General features: G+C 40.7%; 1 protein-coding gene across 1 annotated transcript; it reads right to left on the bottom strand.

Annotated features, from left to right (window-relative positions):
* Nucleotides 1-1,789: 1,789 nt before the first annotated feature.
* Nucleotides 1,790-16,056, bottom strand: LOC134610918 (calcium release-activated calcium channel protein 1-like). Its single transcript, XM_063454264.1, has 2 exons — nucleotides 15,380-16,056; nucleotides 1,790-4,802 (listed from the first exon to the last, which is right to left on the bottom strand). Exons 1-2 carry the CDS (start codon nucleotides 15,611-15,613, stop codon nucleotides 4,254-4,256), a joined length of 783 nt encoding a protein of 260 aa, XP_063310334.1. The 5' UTR covers nucleotides 15,614-16,056; the 3' UTR covers nucleotides 1,790-4,253.
* Between the last annotated feature and the right edge of the window lie 9,646 nt (nucleotides 16,057-25,702).

Here is a 25,702-nt window from a genome sequence, read left to right as displayed (position 1 = left end):
TCTACTACAAACCCAATTCTTGCTTGTCCCTTTTACAATGTACCCTATCTAGCCTTTGTTATACCTTTTAATGATCAAATCTAGCACTGTGGATCCATTTGATGCACAATCAATCAACTATAATAAATAATGCAAAGCAGCAACAGAGTTGACCAGCATTAATAACATATGGATGACATTATTCAAATAGCACAGCCCAAAGACTTATACAAATACAAGCAGTTTAATATTCAAATTCACCATCACAGCTTGCGACCTATGAACCACATACATCCCTGGGAAATATATTCTTAATCATAAGCCTAATACAAAGAGCATCTGCAACCTAAGCAATATGTTGCAATAATTAAAGTCTACCGATTGTTTAAAGAACTGTGTCGCTCACCGCAGCATAAAATCATACAGATTAAAGTTTAAGGCCTTTTCTTAAAAGGGAAACTATAGTAATCAAAACAACTTTAGCTTAATGAAACAGTTTTGGAATATAGATCATGCCTGTGAAGTCTCACTGCTCAATTTTCTGCTATTTAGGAGTTAAATCATGCTGGTTTCTTCTTATGCAGCCCTAGCCACACCTCCCTTGGTTGTGACACAGCATATATGGGAGAAGAAAAAAAAAAAAAAGGGTTTCATTTTTAATCATATGTTAAGGTTTTATCTCCTGTTCTGTAAACTGAACACACAGGAGGTTCCTGCAAGGTCTTAACAGTTCAGGTGATAAACAAATTCTAAATTAAACAGTTTGTGCAATAAAGTGTAAACATTGCATCTCACTTTACAGGTGTTTAGTGAGGCTGTGCAAGTCTGACTAGGGCTGCATAAACAAAGTGATTTAACTCCTATACGGCAGAGAATTGTGCAGCAAGAGTGCAGGGGTGTGATTTATACACCATAACTGCTACATTAAGCTAAAGTTGTTTTGGTGACTCTAGTGTCCCTTTAACTTGAACGGTCAGTTGATCAGGGGTACAATAGATCATTCTTACAAAGATATGTTTTTTGCATGTTAAACGGACACTATAGTCAAAAGAACAACTACAGCTTAATGTAGTAGTTCTTGTGTATACAGCCTGTCCCTGCAGGTATTTTTTTTTTTTTTTTTTATGTAAACCCTGACTTTTTACTAGAGGAAAACCTCACTCAGACTGCCACTAGAGGTGCTTCCTGAGTCAGTGCTGCACAATGCTCTGCATGGAAACACTGAACGCTCCCTATATAGATGCACTGATTCAATGCATCTCTATGAGAAGATTATGTTGATTGGCACAGCTCTACATTTTGCCGCACATGCTCCAAAGCCTCCCAATGCTTTATTAAATGGGAAAGCATTGGCTGAGATTGTCAAATCGAATGATTTCAGCAGAGGAGGAGCAGGGATGCAGCCAGCCGCAATGAGATCCATACGGCAATGGAATAAAGGTACGTTTTATACCTTTTTAAAAGAGAGGCAAGTGGGGTCAGCAACCTAAAATGTGTTTTTAATACTATAGTGTCAGGAATGCACATCTGTATTCCTGACACTACAGTGTTTCCTTAAGAGAAATATTGTATTAACACCTTGGAGAACAGGTAAATACCCCAAAACAATCAAAACATAGAGAAGTTTGCCATACTTAAAAAGAATAAAATAAAAAAAAGTTAAAACATTTTTGCATTGTACAAAATATTTTCTATTCTAGACATAGAATAATTTTATATGTCCGTCTTAATACAGTGGTTTTCTGACAATAATAAGATGGTAAGTCCACATCTATTGTTACTTTAATTGTGTGTTACAGAATTTCAAAGTGAAGACAGTATAACATTTCATTTTTTTACCAAAGCAAATATAGCATGCCATCCGTTACAGAACTAGGAATGCAAGAAAGGTCTCATATAAACTGATTAACAAATAAAATACTTCCCCCTACAGTAGTGTGTGAAAATATTGTATTCTAAAGAGAAAAATAAAAATAAAAAAGGAAAATGGCACTTTTCTTCTATATGGTATTCTTATAGTCAATGGATGGGCCCCTCCAGTAAAATATTTTCTATAAATAGCATGAACACGCGTGACGTTTTCACCCAGTTGTGGAAACAGATCAGAGCTGACAGGGCAAGTCCTCTATTGGGCTGTGCATATTCTAAAACTCGTTGCAAGGGGTCAAGTAGTATTCATTAGCAGCAGCCCCACCTCCAGCAATACATCAACACTGGCTTTCTGGGCTCAGATTTCCTGGCTGACTACTCTCCTGTGTCCCACAGCTGACTCATTATCTGTTCAATTATACAATTTTGCTACCCAGTTTAAAAAATAAATAAATTCTATTGCTTTCTGTCTTCCCATAGAACTGAGAAGGTTCCTATTAAACCTCACATGAAAAAGTTTATGGATAAAAAGAAGCTTTGTACTATTAATGCAAGCGCAAGATATCTTGCAGAGAAAAAGTTGTTTATGTGATTTATATTTATTGACAGATTCTGTCCAGCCCTATCTATAACCAGTAGCTAGAGACTACATATGTATTACGTGTTCCCTTTTGTTATCTACTTTTTTTCCAAAATGTTTACCACTGTCAATTGTTTTTCCTTTTTAAATCATTGCTTCATTAGTAGAATCTAAGGATAAGTGCAATATGGGGATAAAATGGCATGTACATATTTTATGCTGTACTGAGCAGCCATAAGTTGTCTTACTGCTTCTGAATGGCAGCTGCAAGCATGAATGTCAGTATCTCAAGCCAACAGGGAGTATAATGTTTTACTGTGACAGAAGTATTTTAACATGTGCTGCTTTCACAGAAACAAAAAATAACAAATTAATGTAAATTTAAGAAAGGCACTGCCTATACATTTATAGTATTGCAACACATCTCAATTTCATATTAAGATTTATTTCTGTAAAAGAGCATTTAAATACTACGAAAAAAAGAAAATAAAAAAAATGCGGAAGCAAATTATTTAACTTTTACCAAAGACATTTTACACCACAATGTTGTATTCCAAGAGCAAAATTACTCAGTAGCAATGAGGAACTTAGCACACAGTGGCAAAAAAAAAAACAAAAAACAAAGACGCTATTGAATTTTAGCAAACGTGACTCTTGCATCAGCAAAAATGTAGACAATAAATTTGCCTCAATATATATATTCTTCTAAAGGAAGAGTATTGTTGCCTTCCACTTTTATGGCCAACGGGCAAATTTTAAAATAAACATGCTTTTAGCATGACCCGGACAATTTAAGTGTTTAAACCATTAGCAGTCAACATGTAAGTTTCCTGCTGTTTAACTACAAGTTCCAGGATCCTCACCTAGCAGTGGATATATGCTATCTGAGAATTTTGAAAAGTGCAGGTTAACAGCTGGAGAGCCATCTGTTAGCTACGCTGGCTTTAGCTGTAAATAGTCATATGCATCTTGAATATACAGAAAGAGGGAAAATGTAACAGTTCATGGAGAAACAATGCAACACCAAATGGTGCGTTAAAGGCACTTCCAACATCAAAATAAACTTAATAGGAATATACATTTCAGTTCTGCCAATATAAATAAAAGTGAAAAAGGGAATTGCGAGTAATTGTGGATCTTGCATGTGGAGACACACACTATATTCAGCATTCAAAGCAATCCAGTGACTCACACTTACGGTATGTAATATCAGCATGCTTTGAAAGAAGGGGAGGTGGAAAAAAAAAAAATCACTCTTTATAGATACATCTTGTTCTACATGCAACAAAGAGCATCCTGGGAATTGCAGCATGCAAAGTCATAGAATGTTTGCCTTTTCACAGAGGAGTTCTAACAGGAACAGTAGTTTTGTGATTAACAATAAAATAAAATCTGCAGTAACATTTCACACTTCAAACATAGTTCAACAATTTAGTTTAGCACTGGTCCCCAACCTGCAATTTCTACTAAGAACAGATTATGGGTAAATATTTCCATGTGGCTTATTTACAAGGATAGTATGGTTCACACAGCCTTAAAACCATGGTGGCTTGTACTCTACAGTAGAATAATCTTTGGCAAATTGGAAGTGTATAAATATACAATTTTCTTACTCTGAATATTTAAAAACTAAATATCGCCTTCTTCATGGTATTAAACATTGATTACAGTGAATTATTTAAAAAAAACAAAAATACAAAAACTTCATGGAGATCTCAAATTTAAGCCACACATCTTTTGTGTGTTAAAAAAAAAAAAAGAAAAGAAAAAGTTAAAGATAAAGGGTGTACTCTTGTAACTTCCTTACAGACAAGGTTTTCAACAACTATGGGTAATGACCAGGGGATTGTGCAGAGTCCCCTCTGTGATCCAACTGATCCTGAAGTTGAGCCAGCTCTGCCAGGTCACGCAACTGCCGGTCTGTTTTGTGGCTAACTAATGATCTGTAGAAATGAACAGCAAACACTATAAAAATTAACCCAAATGGGACCATGATGGCTGTTGAGGCTATTGCTGCAGCTTTCCCAGGACTAACTCCAGTTGTATCATTGACCATTGACTTTGGACTGTTAACTGGAAGAAACTTCACCCAACAAAGCAGCACAACTTCTGCAAGAAATAGAAGGGTTCCAATAACAGTGGAAAAGGCCCAGGCCAGTTCGATGTGATGGTGCATTCGTTCATGTGGAGACTCTCTGACGGAGTTGAGATTGTGGACGTTGCTAACAGCTTCTATATTGGGAAGAATGCAGGTACTGACCATAAGGGCAAAGAGATGTACTGCAACAAGTATTGTTGTACAGGCACTGAAAGCAACCAGGAGGCCAGTGGGGTAGACATGGTCTGCATCTAGTTGAACTTCCACCATTGCGACCTATTAGAAACAAAGAGTCAATTTAATTAGCAGTCAACAAAACTGGTGAAAAAAAAGCAAAATTTTTAATTGTACCATATCTTGCTAAAATACCTCGTGCTGACTAATAAAACAAGCCCCACTGTATGTAGCATATTGGAACAGATTCACATTTATCGGAAAACTGATGAATGTGAACATGCCAAAGTTAAATTTGTGACCTCACAAAAGGCCGGATAATTCCTGTTCTCAGATTGGCACAAAAGCATCTCTACGTACAGAAACAATAGACACAATATTTCTCTGTAAGAAATATGTGAGTAGACTGGCAGAGCATGGCAATTGCTGCACATACGCCACTGTGTGCCTGATGTTTTTCTATGAGAAGCATTATATTTAATGGATATCATCAGAACTGATAGTCTCCTCTCTCTCTGCCTTCTTTGAGATCGTCTTGGTGCTGGATTACAGATAAATTGTTATTTTTTTTTCTTCATTCACTGTGGTGGCTTCATCATCCCTCATTGCAGTGCATCATTGTTGGCAATGAATTAATTCAGGTTTGTTTGCACATACATATAATATTTTTTTTTACAATTTATTTAATGTTAGTGTTACTTATTCTATTAAGGCAGCAAGAAAGATTCCCAGGCACTCAAAGTGTGAAAGCCGCGGGCAGATTAATTGAAACAAAAAGACAGCAAAGTTTCGACCTACTGAGAGACTTCTCAGTAGGTCGAAACGTTGCTTTTTTTTCCTTAAAGCGGCACTGTCATGCCGAATCCCGTTTTTTTTAACCCCCCTCCCCCTCCCGCCTCCACTACATCCAATCGACCCCCTAGTCACCCCCAAATGCCCCTAAGCCCCCCCACATTACCTATGTTTTATTCTTTATCTTCTGCCCCGATCTATATTCAGGGCGCCGCCATCTTTGTGTGGGTAGGTGAAGTCCCTGTGGGACACGTCATCTACCCACACTACACAGACTGTAAGATTCCCGCACATGCCCAGTGAAACACCTGGACATGCGAACGGGAATTTCATCTATTCATTCATTCATCAGACAGACGAATGAATGAATAGAAAAAAAATCAGATGAACAAACTAACACTGTGTATCAGTGTTAGTTTGTTCGTTCAGTTTATTACAAGGAGGGAGCTACCGGCGTGCAGCTCCCTCCTTGTAATATGTAACTATAGAAGCGGCAGGGAGCAGAGCTCCCCACCACTTCATAAGCCCCCCAGGTCCCCCCCCTCACTCTATGGGGGTCAATATGACCCCCATAATAGCACAAGGGAGATTAAAACCTCCCCAATGCCCCTACTCGCTATACCGCGAGTAGGGGCATGTCCACTAAACAGTGAGCAGCCTGTGGTTGCTCACTGTAAAAAAAAAAAAAAATGGTAATAAGGGGGGGGGGACCTACTGTCCTCCCCCCTGGCCCCCACCCCTGCGCGGTGGGTGGGGGCCCTAATAAAACAATTAGGGGGGGGGGACCTACTGTCCTCCCCCCTGGCCCCCACCCCTGCGCGGTGGGTGGGGGCCCTAATAAAACAATTAGGGGGGGGGACCTACTGTCCTCCCCCTGGCCCCCACCCCTGCGCGGTGGGTGGGGGCCCTAAATGAACCCCCCCCCCATCAAGGTGACTAGGGGTCCCAAGCCCCTAGTCACCCCCCCCCACCCAAAACATTCTATCCCCTACCTACCCCCCTCACCCTAAAAATAGTGAGGGGGGAATAAAATAACTAACCTGTAAAAAAAAAAAAAAAATAATTAAACTTACCATTTGACGTCTTCTTATTTTCTAAATTCTTCTTTCTTCAGCCCCCCAAAAGGCCAAATAAAAATCCATCATACCCGTCGCACTTTTCTTTGGAATTTTCCCACGCTTGTAAAATGACACAGAGCACTGTGATTGGATGGCTTGAAAACCATCCAATCACAGTGATCTGTCATTTTACACAGCGTGGGAAAGTTATTTTGAATTTTCCCACGCTGTGTAAAATGACACAGAGCACTCTGATTGGCTTAAACCAACCAATCAGTGTGTTCTAAGCCTAATTGCAGGGCGGGGCAAGGCTTTATAAGTCTTGACCCGCCCTGCGGAGCTCAGTACGCGGCGTGCCCTCCATGGGTGAAGATGGATTAATTTTGGTTGCGCTCATTTTTTGTTGTTGTTTTTTTTTAAAGTGCGACGGGTATGATGGATTTTTATTTGGCCTTTTGGGGGGGCTGAAGAAAGAAGAATTTAGAAAAAAAGAAGACGTCAAATGGCAAGTTTAATTTTTTTTTTTTTTTTACAGGTTAGTTATTTTATTCCCCCCTCACTATTTTTAGGGTGAGGGGGGTAGGTAGGGGATAGAATGTTTTGGGTGGGGGGGTGACTAGGGGCTTGGGACCCCTAGTCACCTTGATGGGGGGGTTCATTTAGGGCCCCCACCCACTGCTCAGGGGTGGGGGCCGGGGGGAGGACAATAGGTCCCCCCCCTTATTGTTTTATTAGGGCACCCACCGCGCAGGGGTGGGGGCCGGGGGGAGGACAATAGGTCCCCCCCTTATTGTTTTATTAGGGCCCCCACCCACCGCGCAGGGGTGGGGGCCGGGGGGGAGGACAGTAGGTCCCCCCACCTTATTGTTTTATTAGGGCCCCCACCCACCGAAACAGGGGTGGGGGCCAGGGGGGAGGACAGTAGGTCCCCCCCCATCTTTTGGGGGGGGAGAGCCACAGGCTGCTCACTGCTTACTAGACATGCCCCTACTCGCGGTATAGCGAGTAGGGGCATATTATTTACTAATACTAAGTAATCTTTAGGCCTCTCAGCCTTTTAGTAGATAGCTCCCTGATACCGTGGGAATTAGGGAGTTATCTACTAAGCGGCTGCAAGATGCAGCCGCGGCAATGAAAAGGATCGGAGTTTCATTCATTAGAATGAAATTCCAATACGATTAAAGTATCGAATTGCATCCTAACACCAATGGAGAAACAGTGCTCATTCTGTTAGGATGCAATTCGGCAGTTTTGCCGACGTTCTGTCTAAGTGACAGGACGTTCGGCAATACTGACAGGAAGCATTGTGGGAACAGGGAGGAAAGCTAGGGATCATGGGAAAATTGCTCTGACCAGCGGAAATGAAGCACACTTTGCTCCTCCGCTGGTCTGAGCTGGTCAAGCGGAGAAATCCTCCATAAGACAAAGAGTCCCTACTTTGTCTTATGATTTTAAAGAAAACTAAAGAAGACAGGAAGAAAAGAAGAACAGATCCTGAGAGAGGGGGAGGAGAGGAAGAGATTGAGGAAAGGTAAGTTCGGCATGACAGTGCCGCTTTAATATTTAAATTGTGTTTTTTTTTTTTTTTTATTAGTCCCCCCCCCTCCCTGCTTCTTACCAGGGAGGGGGGGCTATGACAGTACCTGGTGGTCCGGTGGCTTGTTAAGTACTGTGGGGGGGCCGGGAGGAAGTGCTGACTTACCTTGCCAGCAGCTCCTCCAGCTCCCCAGTGTAAATCTCGTGGCCCTTAGTGCCGTGCGGAGCGTTGCCATGGTAACCCGTGGCAACGCTCTGACGCCCGCGGGTCTCGCGAGATTTAGACATGGAGCTGCTGGCAAGGTAAGTCAGCGCTTGCGGCCCGCCCCCCCCAGGACCACCGGGCTTGTAATGAGCCCGGCGGTCCTAGGAGGTATTATCGGCAATATCGGTATCTCTATTGGCCGATACCGATATTGCCGAAAATACCGAATATCGGCCGATAATATCGGTGAAACCGATAATCGGTCGATCCCTAATTAGGAGGAACCCAGGGCCAGCCGCACCAGCATATGGTCTCACAAGGGGTCTGAGGATCTCATCTCGGTACCTGATGGCAGTCAACTACCTCTGGCGAGCACATGGAGGGCTGTGCAGCCCCACAAAGAAATGCCACTCCACACCATTATTGACCCACTGCCAAACCGGTCATGCTGGAGGATGTTGCAGGCAGCAGAACATTCTCCATGGCGTCTCCAGACGCCATCACGTCTGTCACATGTGCTCAGTGTGAACCTGCTTTCATCTGCGAGGAGCACAGAGCGACAGTGGCGAATTTGCCAATTTTGGGGTTCTCTGGCAAATGCCAAACACACACACACACAGTGGTGTATTTAGGATTTGTGCTGCCCTATGCCTCCCCCAAATTTATCTTTTCCCCACCCCTTCCTGTCAAGGCTGCACTTTGACACACGCACACTCTCATATACACTGACAAACAATGACATACACACACTTACTTGGACACAAACTGATAGACAGGGGCTTTCTCTAAACATCACCCTTTATCACAATTGCCAAGCATAGGACAATACTTTGAGAAATGTAGAACAGATTCCGAAAGAGGAAGAGAAGAGGAAACAATAGGAGAAAGGTAAGTTTGAGGTGGCAGAGCCACTTTAAAATATTCTGGCAGGCAGTGATGTGGAGTCGGAAGCAATTATTAAATTACCAAAGTCGGAGTTGGTAAAAATGCACTGACTAAAGTATCCCAGATAAAACCAACCACCAAATAATGTGCCAACATATATATGAAACATAGAAACATAGAATGTGACGGCAGATAAGAACCATTCGGCCCATCTAGTCTGCCCAGTTTTCTAAATACTTTCATTAGTCCCTGGCCTTATCTTATAGTTAGGATAGCCTTATGCCTATCCCACGCATGCTTAAACTCCTTTACTGTGTTAACCTCTACCACTTCAGCTGGAAGGCTATTCCATGCATCCACTACCCTCTCAGTAAAGTAATACTTCCTGATATTATTTTTAAACCTTTGTCCCTCTAATTTAAGACTATGTCCTCTTGTTGTGGTAGTTTTTCTTCTTTTAAATATAGTCTCCTCCTTTACTGTGTTGATTCCCTTTATGTATTTAAATGTTTCTATCATATCCCCCCTGTCTCGTCTTTCCTCCATGCTATACATGTTAAGATCCTTTAACCTTTCCTGGTAAGTTTTATCCTGCAATCCATGAACCAGTTTAGTAGCCCTTCTTTGAACTCTCTCTAAGGTATCAATATCCTTCTGAAGATAGGGTCTCCAGTACTGTGTACAGTACTCCAAGTGAGGTCTCACCAGTGTTCTGTACAATGGCATGAGCACTTCCCTCTTTCTACTGCTAATACCTCTCCCTATACAACCAAGCATTCTGCTAGCATTTCCTGCTGCTCTATTACATTGTCTGCCTACCTTTAAGTCATCAGAAATAATCACCCCTAAATCCCTTTCCTCAGATGTTGAGGTTAGGACTCTATCAAATATTCTGTACTCTGCCCTTGGGTTTTTACGTCCAAGATGCATTATCTTGCACTTATCCACATTAAATGTCAGTTGCCACAACTCTGACCATTTTTCTAGTCTACCTAAATCATTTTCCATTTGGCTTATCCCTCCTGGAACATCAACCCTGTTACATATCTTAGTATCATCCGCAAAAAGACACACCTTACCATCAAGACCTTCTGCAATATCACTAATAAAAATATTAAAGAGAATGGGTCCAAGTACAGATCCCTGAGGTACCCCACTGGTGACAAGCCCAAGCTTCGAATATACTCCATTGACTACAACCCTCTGTTGCCTGTCACTCAGCCACTGCCTTACCCATTCAACAATATTGGAATCCAAACTCAAAGATTGTAGTTTGTTGATAAGCCTTCTATGTGCAACAGTGTCAAAAGCCTTACTGAAATCGAGGTAAGCAATGTCTACTGCACCACCCTGATCTATAATTTTAGTTACCCAATCAAAAAAATCAATAAGATTAGTTTGGCATGATCTCCCTGAAGTAAACCCATGTTGTCTCTGATCTTGAAATCCATGTGTTTTTAGATGTTCAACAATCCTATCCTTTAACATGGTTTCCATCACTTTCCCCACTACTGAAGTTACTATGGTAACTAATGTAATTATACAGTATATAATAAAGGAGACATATATCATATATTGAAGAGCTCCTGACACTATTAAAAGTGAACTTCAGTGAAGAAATCATTATTAAACTCTGCTATCCAACCAACTTTAGACGCAAGACCAACTAGATGAAGGAAGGTACCCTCAGTGACATCTTTCCAGTCTTTGACTGAAATTATTATGAGATGTACAAATGAAATAGAAGGCCTCAGCAGGCTAGCACTAAAGAGGGTAATGCCCTTCCTGAACAACTTTACCCAAGTATAAAAAAAAAAAAAAAAAAAAAAAAAAAACAGGATTCAGATCAGTGCCACGCACAGTGAACCTTTAAAGCATCAAAAGGATTAGTACAAAGGAATATTACTTTCAAAAATATCTGTACTAAATTACTGGCAGACATCCTGACTGACAAGACACCAACACTTTCATCTATTCTAAACAATGACACCTTTATATTGGATCAACAAAACCTCATGAAATGCAGCTCAGATAAAAAGCTATGGCAACTCCCTAGCCAATGCAGCAAGCACTGGCTAGGTTGTAAAGGAACTGAGAAACTGGCGTCAATCCGTTCAATGTCAGTATGCTGATAATCAAGCCAGCATCACAGAAGAGGCCTGCAAAGGAAGCAGGGCAAAAGAATGCAAGAGGTATGAGGGCGGACTAGAGGTGCGTATCACAGAAGAGTAACACCCACCTCTGTGAATAAATGGCTGCACAGGAGTGAGGAATGAGTAGTCATAAAAAAAATTCTCTTTAAAGGAACACTCTAAGGACCATACTAAAACTACTGCAGTTGTTATCGTGCTAGGAGTGCCCTGGCACACACACCGAGTACTTTGTCAAAGTGTTTTAGAGTGTCACAGGGTGTCTTCTCAGATATTCCCTGCTGGCGAATAAGGTTAGCTACAAAGGCTAGGGAGGGCCACTTACTGGTACTGCCAATGCTTTAAAAGCAAAGAGTGTGGTCTTCGATCAGCCAGGCTTAAAGGGACACTATAGTCACCAGAACAACTACGGCTTAATGTAGTTCTGGTCATTATAATCATTTCCTGTTGGCATTTTCATGCAAACACTGCCTTTTCAGAGAAAATGCAGTGTTTACATTGCCCCCTAGAGATACCACCAGTGGCCACTCCTCAGAGCGGACCGGCACTGGAAATAAGGTAAGGTTTAATCCTTTCTAAGGGAGAAAGCCACCTAAATGGTGGTTTTAACACAATAGGGTCAGGAATACAGGTTTGTGTTCCTGACCCTATAGTATTCCTTTAACTCAGTATAGACATCTGTCTTCTTCTTTGGGAGACCATTTGTTGCAGCATCCCAGTTAATTTGCACCATAACCACCACAGTGATATTAATGGTGTTTGGAGCGTTCATTTGACATGCAATAATATAAAATAATCTCAAGACTTCCAACAAACAGCAGGCAGGTCTCCCATTCTTCACTGTGGTCTACAGAGCACACCACAAAATCTTAATGAGGTCCATGTAATTTTCTTCTCGTTACCTTAGATCCTAAACAGCAGAACAGGGCAAAGTATTTCAAGAATACACAAAGAGGAAGTTGTCTCCATTGGTGAAGGGTGTGCAGCTTTGACGATTTATTACGCAATACTTGTTAAACTGTGCACTTTAGGCCAAAACCTGCTCCTCAGGCTATTATATTGTTCAGTATATTCATGTAACTTCAATATGCCATTGCAGCATTCATAATTTTGTCAGTGTTACTTTCCACACCCTTTTGAAATGCAAGACTTTTCTCATATTGGTATGCAATACTGATAGCATCTAACTCATTAAAATGTGCAGCACAGCCTAACCTTGAGTCAAAATAAATAGCAAGAGTTGGAACAGCTGCTGGACGCTCGTGTGGATGCCAAACTAGAATCAGTAACGACATTACTCCTAACTGTTTGAGTGCATTACATTACACAGGAACTTTAAATAGAGAGACAATATACTAATGTCAGCAATTACAAAACACCTTATGCAACAGATAATGGAATTCCCAGGTAAGTAGAATAAAGGAGAACTGGAACTAAAACATTCAGTTTGCCTTTTAGACTTTCAACCCAGCTGGCACAATTTTAAATGTGTGCTCCTGCCTGTTCATCTACTACACAAACCTATAAACTAATTTCCCTTCTAAAAAGAAAAATAAAAGGCTCAATTTGTACACAGTAATATTAAAAAAAAAAATGGATTGCAACAGGTCATCCAATTAAATTCAGTAGCTAAACAGCACTGTGGAAACATCCTAATCTATTAATACTTGATTTATAATCCCAAACTATGCAGAGGCTTAGCAGCAAGAACTGGGTCTAGGACACCAGGCCAGGCTAGAGGGAGGGAAAAAGTCGGCTGAAGAAAGAACACAATGTCAAAAATGTAGATTAAATACAAGAATCTAAAAATATGTTTCTTGCAAGGAAAGTTAATTAGAGCATTAAGAATGCACAGTCATAGTGGCAATGGGTGGTTTTGAATAAGTCAGCTTTCAGTATTCATTTTAAGACAACTGTGCACTTCTGCACCACATACTCGAAAACACTGAAACACCATGTTCTCATTTATCTAGCTGGGAGAAAACACTTGTCATGAATGCGTTGACACATACTCAAGTCGTGAAATGTCCACTTTTTACACACACTGCAATACCTAACTTTAGCTCAAACTTAATTTTTTTTTATATTAGCTGTACCCTTTCAAGTCAGAGAAATTATATATTAAAACACAAAGAAAAAGAAAGAAACACCTGCGCAAAATTTGGAGTAATTGAGTATTTGCCATGAAGTATGACATATAGTTTCTCCACACCGAGTTCTACAGTAACATTGGCATTCAACGCTTTATAAGCAGGTTGTTATAAATGTCATTGCATTTTCCCAGCCAGAAGAAAGAGTTGGTGATCTGGAGAATTAAAGTTGGTTTTCCACCTGATTTTGTGGAAACGAAAAAGGTAACTCTTCAAAACATATATATATTTGAAGTTACACCCCCTCCCGCAATTCACAAAAGGTTAAGCAATTAGTGTAGCTGGTTAACACTCCCTTACCAATGAATCTATATTAGCTATATAGTTTCTTCAAATACAAAAAGAGAAGTCCTGCGCTTAAGCAGCAAGGACTACAACACACATCAGCCCCAATATATAGTAAAAACCAAAGAAAAGAAAATGTTACTTGCGCTTTTTCCTTAATCCCTATGTATATTTAGACAAATGGAGGTCATTTAGTTGCTCCAATGGCCATTGGAGGGATGCCCGCCTGCCAACGTCAAGGCAGACCCCCCTAATCTTGCCTGATTAAAGGTAGTAGACTAGCGGAAATTTCCAGGCCTGCATAAGAATGCATTCCAAATCAGGGACTTTTCTCAAACAATTATTCTGAAGCACTACTTGGGGGAATTAATGGAGCTGAAATTCATAAATTCTAAGTAGTCTATTTTGGTGTAATAAGCAGTTTTAATAACAAGCCTCCCAACAATAATCTTCCTTTGGGGGTACTGAAGGAAGAGCTTGTTGGGGATGCAAGAAACTTCACCCATTAAACGTACATTTCCTGCAAAAACAAAAGAATGCCAAGTCAATTTATGCACAATTTAACTACGCAACTTCATAACGATTTAATATAGTCACTTAAACGATATAGTCTGAGATTATAGAAAAGGAAAAAAGGAGGGGGGTGGGGGAAATTACATTTGTTCACTTTCAACAAGATTTGTTTAACAAAGTCTACAAAATTTCACATGAAATGTTTCAATAAAATAAAAAGTTACGGTATCAATAAACCATTGTAAATATAGCAAGAAACTGTGTTAATGGCTTCATGTATATATGCCATCTGTGGAAGCGAACATATTTAAAGTATCAGTAAATACATCAATTATTTTGTATTCATTGTTTTAATGTCTATCAATAGCAAGGCCTGTATTGGCAGTGTAGACAAATGTTATGGCATAAAGTAAATATTCAAAGTTCAGGTGATACATGGGAGAAAACAAAAAAACAAAACAAAAAAAAAAATACATCATGACATTGAGAAGACCAAATGACACCTGTGCCTTATGATCCTTGTAACCATTATCACATAATGGTAGTAACACCATAGTACGGTAATTAATTCTGGAGCATGGTTTAATATGGCTTTAGTAATAAAATGGAGAAACATTAACTATTTGCTCAAATATGTATATATGCATAGATTCTAAAGATACTATTATTTTTGCCACTGCCCATGGAAATTATGGTATAAAAAATATATATAATAATAATAATAAAAAAAAAAAAATATATATATATATATATATATATACACACACACTCTGATTTCTATAGTCATTCTTACATCCTTTACAGTTACCATAATATAGCACATAAAGAATAATTAAGCTATCATAACAGCTACTGCACTGATGAAATGGATCAAAAAACTAAAAATACACCAATTTCTAGGATGAAGTTAGCTCTCGGTTAATATAACACACACAGCAGTGATCTATGGATTGCGGCATTCCAACTATTAGATTATAGGCTGGATGAGCGGCGTGGGAGCCGCAGTGTACATGCAGCATGCCGAGCCATTCTCGGTACCCGCTATGCCAGTGACGGTGCCATACAGAGGGTCAGGAAGTGCCCGGGCACAGTCTTTCCTACTCACCATGGCGAAGCCGGAGAGCAGCGCTGAGGTCCGGCTGGAAGCTTTGAGCTTTGCCCGGCTCAGGTAGAGCTTCCTCCAGGACAGCGCCTGCATCGAGTGCTCGTTTAGACTCATGAGCTCCACGTAGCTCTTGCTAATCCACTCTGGGTAGGACACCTCCTCCTGCACCTCCTGCGGTGGTGGCGGCTGGGGACGCGGACGGGCTTTCTGAAAGTCACCGAGCTCCAGAGACATTTGCTCGGCGACTAAAGATGGTCAGGACCCCGTGTCATCTTTCTCCAAGACCCAGCCCGTCCGGTAACGGATGAGTCACAGCAGGATATTTGTGATGAGCAGGGGGGAGCCTGGACAGAGCGGGCGGAAAGAAGCAGGCCTGGCTGACAGATCCGCCCTAACCCACAATACTGAGTGAGCGGTAGACATGCTTTCCGCCAACCACCTACTACATGCTAGGTACTTCCGCCAACCATTTAGTGAATGGGTACGTCCGCCAACCACTTACAACATGGCTGGTACTTCCGCCAGCCTCCAGGACACAAGCTATGGATCACCATTATCGTCATTGCACTGCAGTCTATCACATCAAGTACATTGGATGATAAAGCCATGGGACACCCCGAAGAGCAACGGTCTTTTCTGAATTCAAAGCACAATTTAACATCTATTTAATATGTTTTTAGTTATTTCAAAACGGTTTAATTTAGATTTACATCATATGTAAAGTTATTCTGATACAGTGTGACATACTATACAAATTTCAGATATATCTCATGACTATCACACTTGTGGAATCAATAGTTGGAATAAGGTTTAGTCATTAAACGTGGTTTGGTAGAGAATTGAAAACTGGAAATGTGAAGAGGGAAAAAAACAAATCTAAAATTTGTCTATAGTCATATCTTGTGTAGGAATAAAGGTTGAAATTTGGTTTTCAATTCACTACTACTCAATGCTTGAACAAAAACCAAAACAAAAACGCAGGGCAGGAGTAGGCAACCTTTTAGCAGCACTGTTCCAAAACACGACTTAGAAGTCCCTTGGGATGCAGGTTCAATTGGTAAAAGTGGATGCATGCATGTTAACGTATTCTATATGGGTGTGCATCTGCTTTGCAGGGGTGTGTTTGCATTTATGTTGTAAAATGTATGTGTGTGAGCAGTTTGTGGTATATTGTGTCACATATGTATGTGGGCTGTGTATTATGTTATTGGTGTGAGTGTAGGCTGTGTTTGGGGATCTGCTTGTGGGATTGTGTGAGGCTACTTGGGGCATTGTGTGCAGGAGGCTGTTTGTCAGTGGTATTGTGTTTATGGGACTGTGTGTAGTATTTATGTATACGGGAGGTTTCTTCAGCAGCTGTATGTGTATATCTGGCTGTATGGGTGGTATCCCCATGGTTCAGTTGGGACCAGGCTGTTTAGTTAAATATGAAGGGCAGAGCTGTGATGGCTGCTGCAAGCTGCTCTCCTCCAGGGTGGTTTCCCTTCAGAAGGATTGGGAGAAAGTGATCCTTGATGAGCAAATTGCATAAGAGGGGTCCCAGAGGGGCTTCTTTAGAAGTTACCTGACCCCTTGTTAAACCTTTCTGAAAGGGATGAACTGAATAAAGCAGGGGGAGCCAAACCTTTTAACCCCTTAAGGACACGACATGTGTGACATGTCATGATTCCCTTTTATTCCAGAAGTTTGGTATATTCCATACCGCAAGTGCATTTTTTTTTTTTTTTTAAAAATATGTGCTTAAATGGATCATTTTTTCAGGGGTGTGTGTGTGTGTGTGTGTGTACATACGTACGTACATACATACATACATAGGGTCTAAGCTGGATGTAGGTGAGTGAGATGTGAAAATCAATCTTAACCCCTGAGTGACCAGACAGTTTTTCAATTTTCTTACAATTTGGGACCAGGGCTGTTTTTCAATTTCTGCGGTGTTTGTGTTTAGCTGTAATTTTTATTTTACTGTACACAAACACATTATATACCGTTTTTCTCGCCATTAAATGGTCTTTCTTACGATACCATCATTTTCATCATATCATTTAATATAAATAAAATGATGGAAAAAAAACCCCAAAAGCACTTTTTTGAACTTTGATCCCCAAAATCGGTTACGCATCTACAACCGCCAAAAAACACCCGTGCTAAGTAGTTTCTACATTTTGTCCTGAGTTTCAAAATACCCAATGTTAACATGTTCTTAGCTTTTTTTGGAAAGTTATAGGGCAATAAGTACAAGTAGCACTTCGCTATTTCCAAACTCCCCCCCCACCCCCCAAAATTGTAACACTGATATTGCCACCATGACATACCATTTAAATAAAGTAGACCACCCAGGGTATTCAAAATGGGGTATGTCCAGTCATTTGTAGCAGCCACTTAGTCACAAACACTGACCCAAGTCAGCATTATATTTTTTTTGTGTGTGAAAAATGCAAAAAACAAATAAATGCTAACTTTGGCCAGTGTTTATGACTAATTGGCTACTAGAAGAAACTGGACATATCTGATTTGCAATACCTTGGGTTCTCTACTTTTGCAAATGGTATGCCATCATGGGAGTAATTCTTATTCCTGGGCTACCATACGGTCTCAAAGGCAACATAACCAATTTGGCAAATTTCAATGAAAAAAAAATGAAGTGGGCAAGCCTTATATTTAATCCTGTAACTTTAAAAAAAACACTAACAAAAAGCAAATAAAAACGCCAATTTATTTATGGCCTATTGGGAAACCCAATTTATACAGAACAACGAGGAATGGGGAGCGAACCTGGTCTCCTATAAGCGGTACATAGACAACATATTTTTATTTCTGTGGATCTTTTAAAAACTTTTTAAAATACGAACGATTGGGGAGTGACATTAACCACGGAATATAGTAAAGAAAGTGTTAATTTTTTAGATTTAACTATTTTTATAGAAAATAATTGCATCAAAACTAAAACTTTTTTTAAACCGGTGGATGTGAACAATTACATCTACCTTAACAGTTGCCATTTTACTCCCTGGCTGAAAAATATTCCAAAAGCACAACTAATGAGAATTCGTAGAAACTGCACAGACCAAAGCACTTTTGAAACTCAAGCTATTAAAATCAAAAAAGATTTCATGGAAAAGGCATATCAAGAAACCTCCCTTGATAATACTAATAAAGAAGTAAATACTATGGAGCGATCTACCTTGTTAAAATATAAACCCAGAAACAAAAATGAGAATAATAATTTACCTTTTATTTGTAATTTTAATCAAGAAAGTCATAAAATAAAACAAATAATAAATAAACATTGGCCTATGTTAAGGAATGATCCCATGCTATATTCTATATTACCGGACAGACCAAAATTAGTATACAGAGGAGCCCCAAACCTGAGACAAAAACTAGTACACAATCACATTAAAGAAAATACGCCCACCCCCTTTTTTTCAAAAATAAGTTTTTTTTTGGCTGCGTACAGTGCTTAGCTTGTAGAAACACAAAAAGCACAAAAAGACATATCACAGAATTTCATGACCCGAAGGGGGAAAAGAAATATAAAATATGTCAAATGATCACATGTTTTTCCAAAAGGGTAATAAATATACTGAAATGTTCATGCAATCTGTTTTATGTAGGCAGAACCAAACGTACCTTACAAATAAGAATAAATGAACAGATAAGAAATATAAAAAAAGGCTATGACAAACACAGTGTTTCGGAACATTTTAATTTGATACATAATAGAGATCCCCAATTTTTAGAATTTATGGCAATCCAAAAAGTTACACTAAACTGGCGAGGGGAAGACGAAATAAAAAAACTAGGAAAGATTGAAACTAAATGGATTTTTAATTTGAACACTTTAGCACCTTCAGGTCTAAATGCAGGTTTTGAATTATGTCACTTTCTATAAATCAGATTATATGCATATATCTAGAATTTTTCAGTCATTATCACCCCCTTTTCACTGGTAAAATATTTATATGTCTTCCACATATGAGTTACCATAGGATTTATGACTATATATATCCATATATTAATTTATGTACATTGTCATTGCAATTTGTTGTTATTTTTTTAATCTATTTTTTATTAACTTGGACTAAACCAGTATTTTACTGACTAAATCTATATGCATAAGACAATAAATGATGATCATATGGGAAAAAGTGCAATATGTATATATTTATAACTTAAAAGTTTTTTTTAACACCATAATATGCAATTATACTTTCTTCTCCTTTTATTTTCGATCCCCATATTGCTATGAGCCTAAGCAGGCTCTTATATGGACTTAATAGCCCTGCACTCATGAACTACATCCGCCATAAGCAACCGGACGAAAACCGGAAGGTGCGCACGGTGCGCAAAGCATCATGGACATTGTAGTGCCGAAAAACCGGAAGTGACGCGACGGCTTTTAGCCGCGTCACATGACACAGAGAACTAACCCGATTGGAAAACAAGATTTTCGGTGGGAATTTGAACATTTAAAATGCAGTACAATGAGAGGACCTTCACAAGCTGACTGAGGAAGCCGTTTTTACCGGCGAAACGCGTTTTGGCTTTTAAAGTGGACTCATTATTTCTTGGACCACCATTATTTGAAATATACTGTTCTTTTATACACTTGTTTTTTATTTTCTAGAAATATATATAATTTTTATAGTGCTATTATATACTTTGTAATAAAATTCCCCTATTTTACCAAATCCTTTGTATCCTGCACAAGTGATTCCAGGGAAGGGGTAGTGTCAACCCACAAATTGACACTAGGCCTATATACTTAGAGCCAGTTACCAAAAGGCTCTAAAAAAGGTGAGCACTTCAATCTAATTTTATTTATATGGAATTATTACCAAAGATGCTACACTTAGTGTGAAATATCTGTGTCTTTTATATACGCTGTGGAGAGGAATATACACACTTTTCCTGGGAGAGAGGGGTCGTGTGATCTACCCTAAAAGACACAGACGTTTGGAAGTTTAGAGCCTAATAAACTTGAAAAGGCTCTAAAAAATGTGAGTGAAGGTACATCTGTTACTCACTTTAATTTTGAATATAGTATTTAACATACTGCACAATTATCTGTATATCCTGTTTTCTTTTTACGTATATTACACTGGAGAATATAGAGGATAAGTTGTCTTTGAACCACAGGTAAATACACTGTGTTCTCACAGATTACATAGCGCTGCACTCTTAAAGACAGAAGACAGAAGACCTAGGGGTGGCAACACCTATTAAGTCTGAAGTCTTTATTGTTTTTTGGAAATAAAAACGCTAACTTTGGCCAGCGTTCCTGACTACTACAAAAGACTGGACATACCCCATTTTGAATACACTGGGTTTCCTACATTTGCAAATGATATGCCATGATGGGGTTAATTCACATTCCTGGGCTACTATATGGCAAAACTTAACTTTCCAAATCACCTTAAAACCTATACTTGAGGGGTACGTCCGCGGTCATTAACTGCCGTTTTTTTGTTGGACGTACCCTGCACATCTGAGGTCGGGAAGGGGTTAAAGGGATCCTATAGTGCCAGGAAAATAAATCCATTGTTCTGGCACTATAGGGTTAATAGGTCACCCCCTTCCGCAGGGCCCTCTTCCTGCGGAAGCGGCCTCTAGTGGCTGTGAGGCAGACAGCCACTAAAGACTGGATTAACCCGGCAATGTAAACATAGCAGTTTATCTGAAACTGCAATGTTTTCAGCTGCAGGGTTAATACTAGGGGGACCTGGCACTTAGACCACTTCATTGAGCTAAAGTGGTCTGGGTGCCTATAGTGGTCCTTTAATGTCTCCCCCCTCCCTTCTTCTTACCTTTTACCAGGGAGGGCGGACATAATGCTGCAAGCCCTGGTGTTCCAGTGGTGGCATGTTTACGTTAGCCTGCAGCTCCTCCGACTGCAGGCCGATTCTCCTGTCCTCCTGCGAGCACAGCACTGTATCAGAGCTTTGCCATGATAACGGGTGGCATTGCTCCAACCAACTTGCTGGAAGTGCCAGTGAGCAGGTGAGGGAGATCTTTGATCTCCTCACCAGCCCGAGAGGACTTACAACAAGGCTGGCTCTGCAATAGCCAGCAGGGGAGATAGAAGGATCTCCCGTGCCCTCCTCGGCCCACGGCCATCGAGGCACACCAGTCATTTTCTGAAGAACTCACAACCGCCCACCTGAAATCCCAAACCACCCCAGGTTGACTATCCCTAGAATAAAGTATGAATCAACTGATAGCAGCATAGTTGTTATCTGCTTATTGAGCAGTTACACTCCACCTAAATGGTAAGTGGAACTGTGGCTAGGCCTAACCAATAAAGTCTATAAACTCTTGCTAAACATAACTTTATGAGATAATAAAAAAGCAGGGCAGACAAATAGATCATGTAAATAAACTTTTTTTTTTTTTTTTTTAATCAGATTCTTTTGGAGGACAAATCTGTCTAAATTTGGTTTCCTTTTTAAAAGGAACACTATTGGGTCAGGAACACAAACATGTATTCCTGACCCCATAGTGTTAAAACCATCATTTAGGTGCCATGCTTCCCCTTAAAAGACACACCTCCTTGCAGACATCATCAGAATTTAGGATTTCAGTCAATCCAATGCTTTCCCATAGGGAAGATGGGGAGCTTGTCTGAGGTCTGTGAGGGAGGCAGGCATGCTGAAGTAGAGCATGCCTACCACTTCTGTTAGCTCAGGGTAAATGGAAATCAGCACTTTTATAAACTGGGGTTAAGGTACTCAGTAAGCTGAAGTGCTTTTGGGGTGTAGAGTGTTCCTTTAATATATCTTATATTCCTGTCAGAGGTATAACTCCATTTCTGTGCAGCATCATTAGTAAGTCACTAGCCAGCCTGGAACAAGTTATACAAACTGGCTAATGCCAATTCTGTGCACATAGCGTCATTTAGAGCTGGCGCTTTTAGCCAATTAAAGACCTGATGCAAGATGTGCATTACCCAGAATTAAAGAAGGCTTGGCCTACCAGGGCCAAGTTAAAAGGGGCAAACCATTGCAGTTTAATTTTCTTAAGAATATTTTTCTTACTCACTTTAGCTAACAGTGATTTTTAAGCAAATGCAGGAATAGGTTAGGAATATGTAATATTGATTTTGTGAAATAAAACACAAGTTGTTTTAAAATGAATAATTGATCTATTAAACTGGAAATAGATTACCGTGCTCTCATTACATCATTATCTATGTAAGTTTAATGCTATATATCAAAATCAGTTATGATAGAACGGTTATACTAATCTTATATTTTCAATATAAAATCTTAATCTGGTTATAAATATTACAGATAACAAGAACGAGTCTATCCATTGAAAAGATAACTTTCATTTGAGTCTTACAGACTAGAAATTTAAATCTTTCTTAAGCATATTCATGTCTGAATTGGATGAAACTCATATCTATCAAAATAGATTTACAAAACATGCCAGAAGATGGTGGCGCTACATAGACGATCTGCTGGTGTTGTTGAATGGCATATTGGAATTCCTTGAAAATGTCTTTATGTTGCTTAACTCTTGTTCTGATTAAATTACACTAGGAGGGGGGGCTGGATCTGGCGATCAAGATGGCCGGACGCATTCTGTAGCAGTTTCTGACATTATCAGCCTTCACTTGGCTTAAACTACATACATTCTGCTGAAAACAGCTAAAAGACAAGCACTACCTGCTGCTTAATTGAAGCAGACTCTCCAGGCCCTAAAAAAAAAAAAAAAAAAGAAAAAAAGAAAAATCACTGGGGAAGCAACGTTTGCTGTCCGGAACAACCGTCTAGCAGAATTGCCGGCCCATTGTCGCAGAGCGACGGCCAATCTCCCGCCTAAGACATAGTGTCCTGAAGTGAACCCTCTCAGCCCCGTAACCCCCCAGCCCCTCTGGACCAGGGGAAATATCCCGGTCCCCACTGGGCACGCTTACCTCACAGTTGACACAGCCATAACTACGTGGCGAATTAAAGATGGCGCCTTGCTGAAGTACTCATTGCCCCAAGCCGACCCAGAAGGCCTGAACTGGAAAGAGCACACCAAGGCCAGGTTTGATCCAAAACTCTTGGCATAGCCTATCTTGACACCTTTCCATCATCCCCATACATGGATAAATGGAAAATCATGCTAGGAGAAACTTTCACGGAACAGCAATGGGGCAAGATATGGGATTTGGTACATCATTGTGCACTAGCTAGTAAGACTCATGAGACGGCCTATAAGGTTATGTTCTTGTGGTATAGGACACCCGAGTCTCTGCAATATTTGAACCCAGTTCTAGATGACGACTGCTGGCTCTGTGGAGCCAGTACTGGCACGTTTCTACACATTTGGTGGGAATGGAGTAAGAATTTTTGGCAGGCACTATGCGAGATTCTACACGTCTCTGACAACCCCCTCCTTTCCGACAAGTCAGAATATTAAATACTGCAAAATAAGTTCTACCTCTTGTAACGGATCACCTGGCACCCCGACTGAGTACCTCCGTTAATGGATGCTCCTAGTGCTTCCTGAGGACTCCAAGCACTCTGGCAGACACCACAATCACCGAATCCGAGAAACCTTTTAAATTCTCCCAAGCATATGAATGCTGTAGACCATTGAATAGGAACCATACGAATAGGCTTGTACTCCTAGCAGTCAACTGGAACAGCATGCAATAAATCCTTCCCCCCAATAATGAGACGACACTTCACTTTGAGGGTTAAAACAGGAACTCTGGACTGGCTCATCCAGCCTGGCTTTTATTACACTTGTACACTTACAGGCCACACCCAGGGGGAGGCATAAAATAACCAATCAGATACATGGTACAACCCACACATCCCCTCCCCTCAGATAACCAGTTAACATAATTATACAGCCAGGAAAACTACAGTTTTTATACATGTGCTATAACTTTAAATCCATACATCAAATCTTCCCAAAAACCACATATTTGGAATCAGCACACTTTAAACATAAACCCTTCCAAAAATCAGACAAATCCATCCAGTGGATCAAAAGTTAGCTGGAAGTCCTTTATGACCGACCGCAAGCACAATTTCCTGCCCAAAACAGTTCCATGCATTTTGGCCCTGCGGTCGGTCACAAACAAGGGAATGAAAACAGGCGAATTGCCTGTGTTATAGAGCCTGGAGAGGGTTTGAATGAATTCCCTTGTTTATGGGGTTCTTTCTACCGAACGGCGGGTCATTCGGTAGTTTCCATACGAATTTCTGGAAGTATGGAGGTCTCAGCGGTGTTTGCCTTGTCAAGTGTCCGATTTTAGTTCCAGACACTCGACGGCAAAACACCGCTGTTCGGTAGTTTAAGATGGCCGCCGCCACGTGTTCGTTTCCCGAATGGCGGCCACCCAGAGGACAAAGAATACATTACACTGATTGCCAATTACCCGTTTGCAACATTGTTGCAAACTGTAATTGGAGGCACACTTATTCCTGGGTGGTCTGGTTGTTCGGTAGTTTCACTCAATATAATAAATGGAGTGATTCTACCGAACAATCTGATGAATGCTGCATACATATCCCAGGTTAAACTTAATACACATATAATATTACAGGCAGTACACTAGAATATGTATCACAATCTTAAAGGGACAGTAGTCCCAAAAGTCCCAATATGTCCATAGATGCTGTTAAAAGGGCCATTAGCAGCAATATACAGTACAATATGCCCCAAATAACCCAGGGGCCATAGTCAGCAGGTAGGAGGCTAGCAAACAGGCTTCTCCAGGGCCCAGTGGCGAGGTTGGTTTCGCCACATTTCTCCCCTTTTCCAAACAGACTAACAGGGTACCTGACCTCTTGCCGGTCAGTGCCCTTGTTAGTCCAGCAGTCCACCCACAAAACAGAAACAGCAGTACAGTCCACCCACAATGAATGGTTACTACACCTGAGTAATGGAAAAACTTGTCCAGGTCCAGGTGCCTCACCCCGGCTGTGTGGGGGACTGGTAGGCTGTTTTGGTGGGTTGCTGAGTGGGCAGAGACCAGCGGTACTCTGCCCTGGTGCCAGCACTACTACAGGAGTAGTCTGGTTGGAGCCTGGTTGCTGGAGACCGACTGTCTCCCCTTTAGCTGCGCAGCTCTGCTGCTGGAGACCGACTGTCTCCCCTTGAGTTACACCGCTCTGCTGCTGGAGACCGACTGTCTCCCCTTGAGTTACACAGCTCTGCTGCTGGAGACCGACTGTCTCCCCTTGAGTTACACAGCTCTGCTGCTGGAGACCGACTGTCTCCCCTTTAGTTACACAGCTCTGCTGCTGGAGACAGACTGTCTCCCCTTTGGCTAAACAGCCCTGTTGTGGGGGGGCAGGACCGACCGTCCCTACCCCCTGT

The sequence above is a fragment of the Pelobates fuscus genome, chromosome 5 (assembly GCF_036172605.1).
Source record: "Pelobates fuscus isolate aPelFus1 chromosome 5, aPelFus1.pri, whole genome shotgun sequence".
NCBI classification, from domain to species: domain Eukaryota; kingdom Metazoa; phylum Chordata; class Amphibia; order Anura; family Pelobatidae; genus Pelobates; species Pelobates fuscus.
The sequence above is the reverse complement of the archived record's forward strand: the minus strand, read 5'-3'. Positions and strand labels throughout refer to the sequence as shown.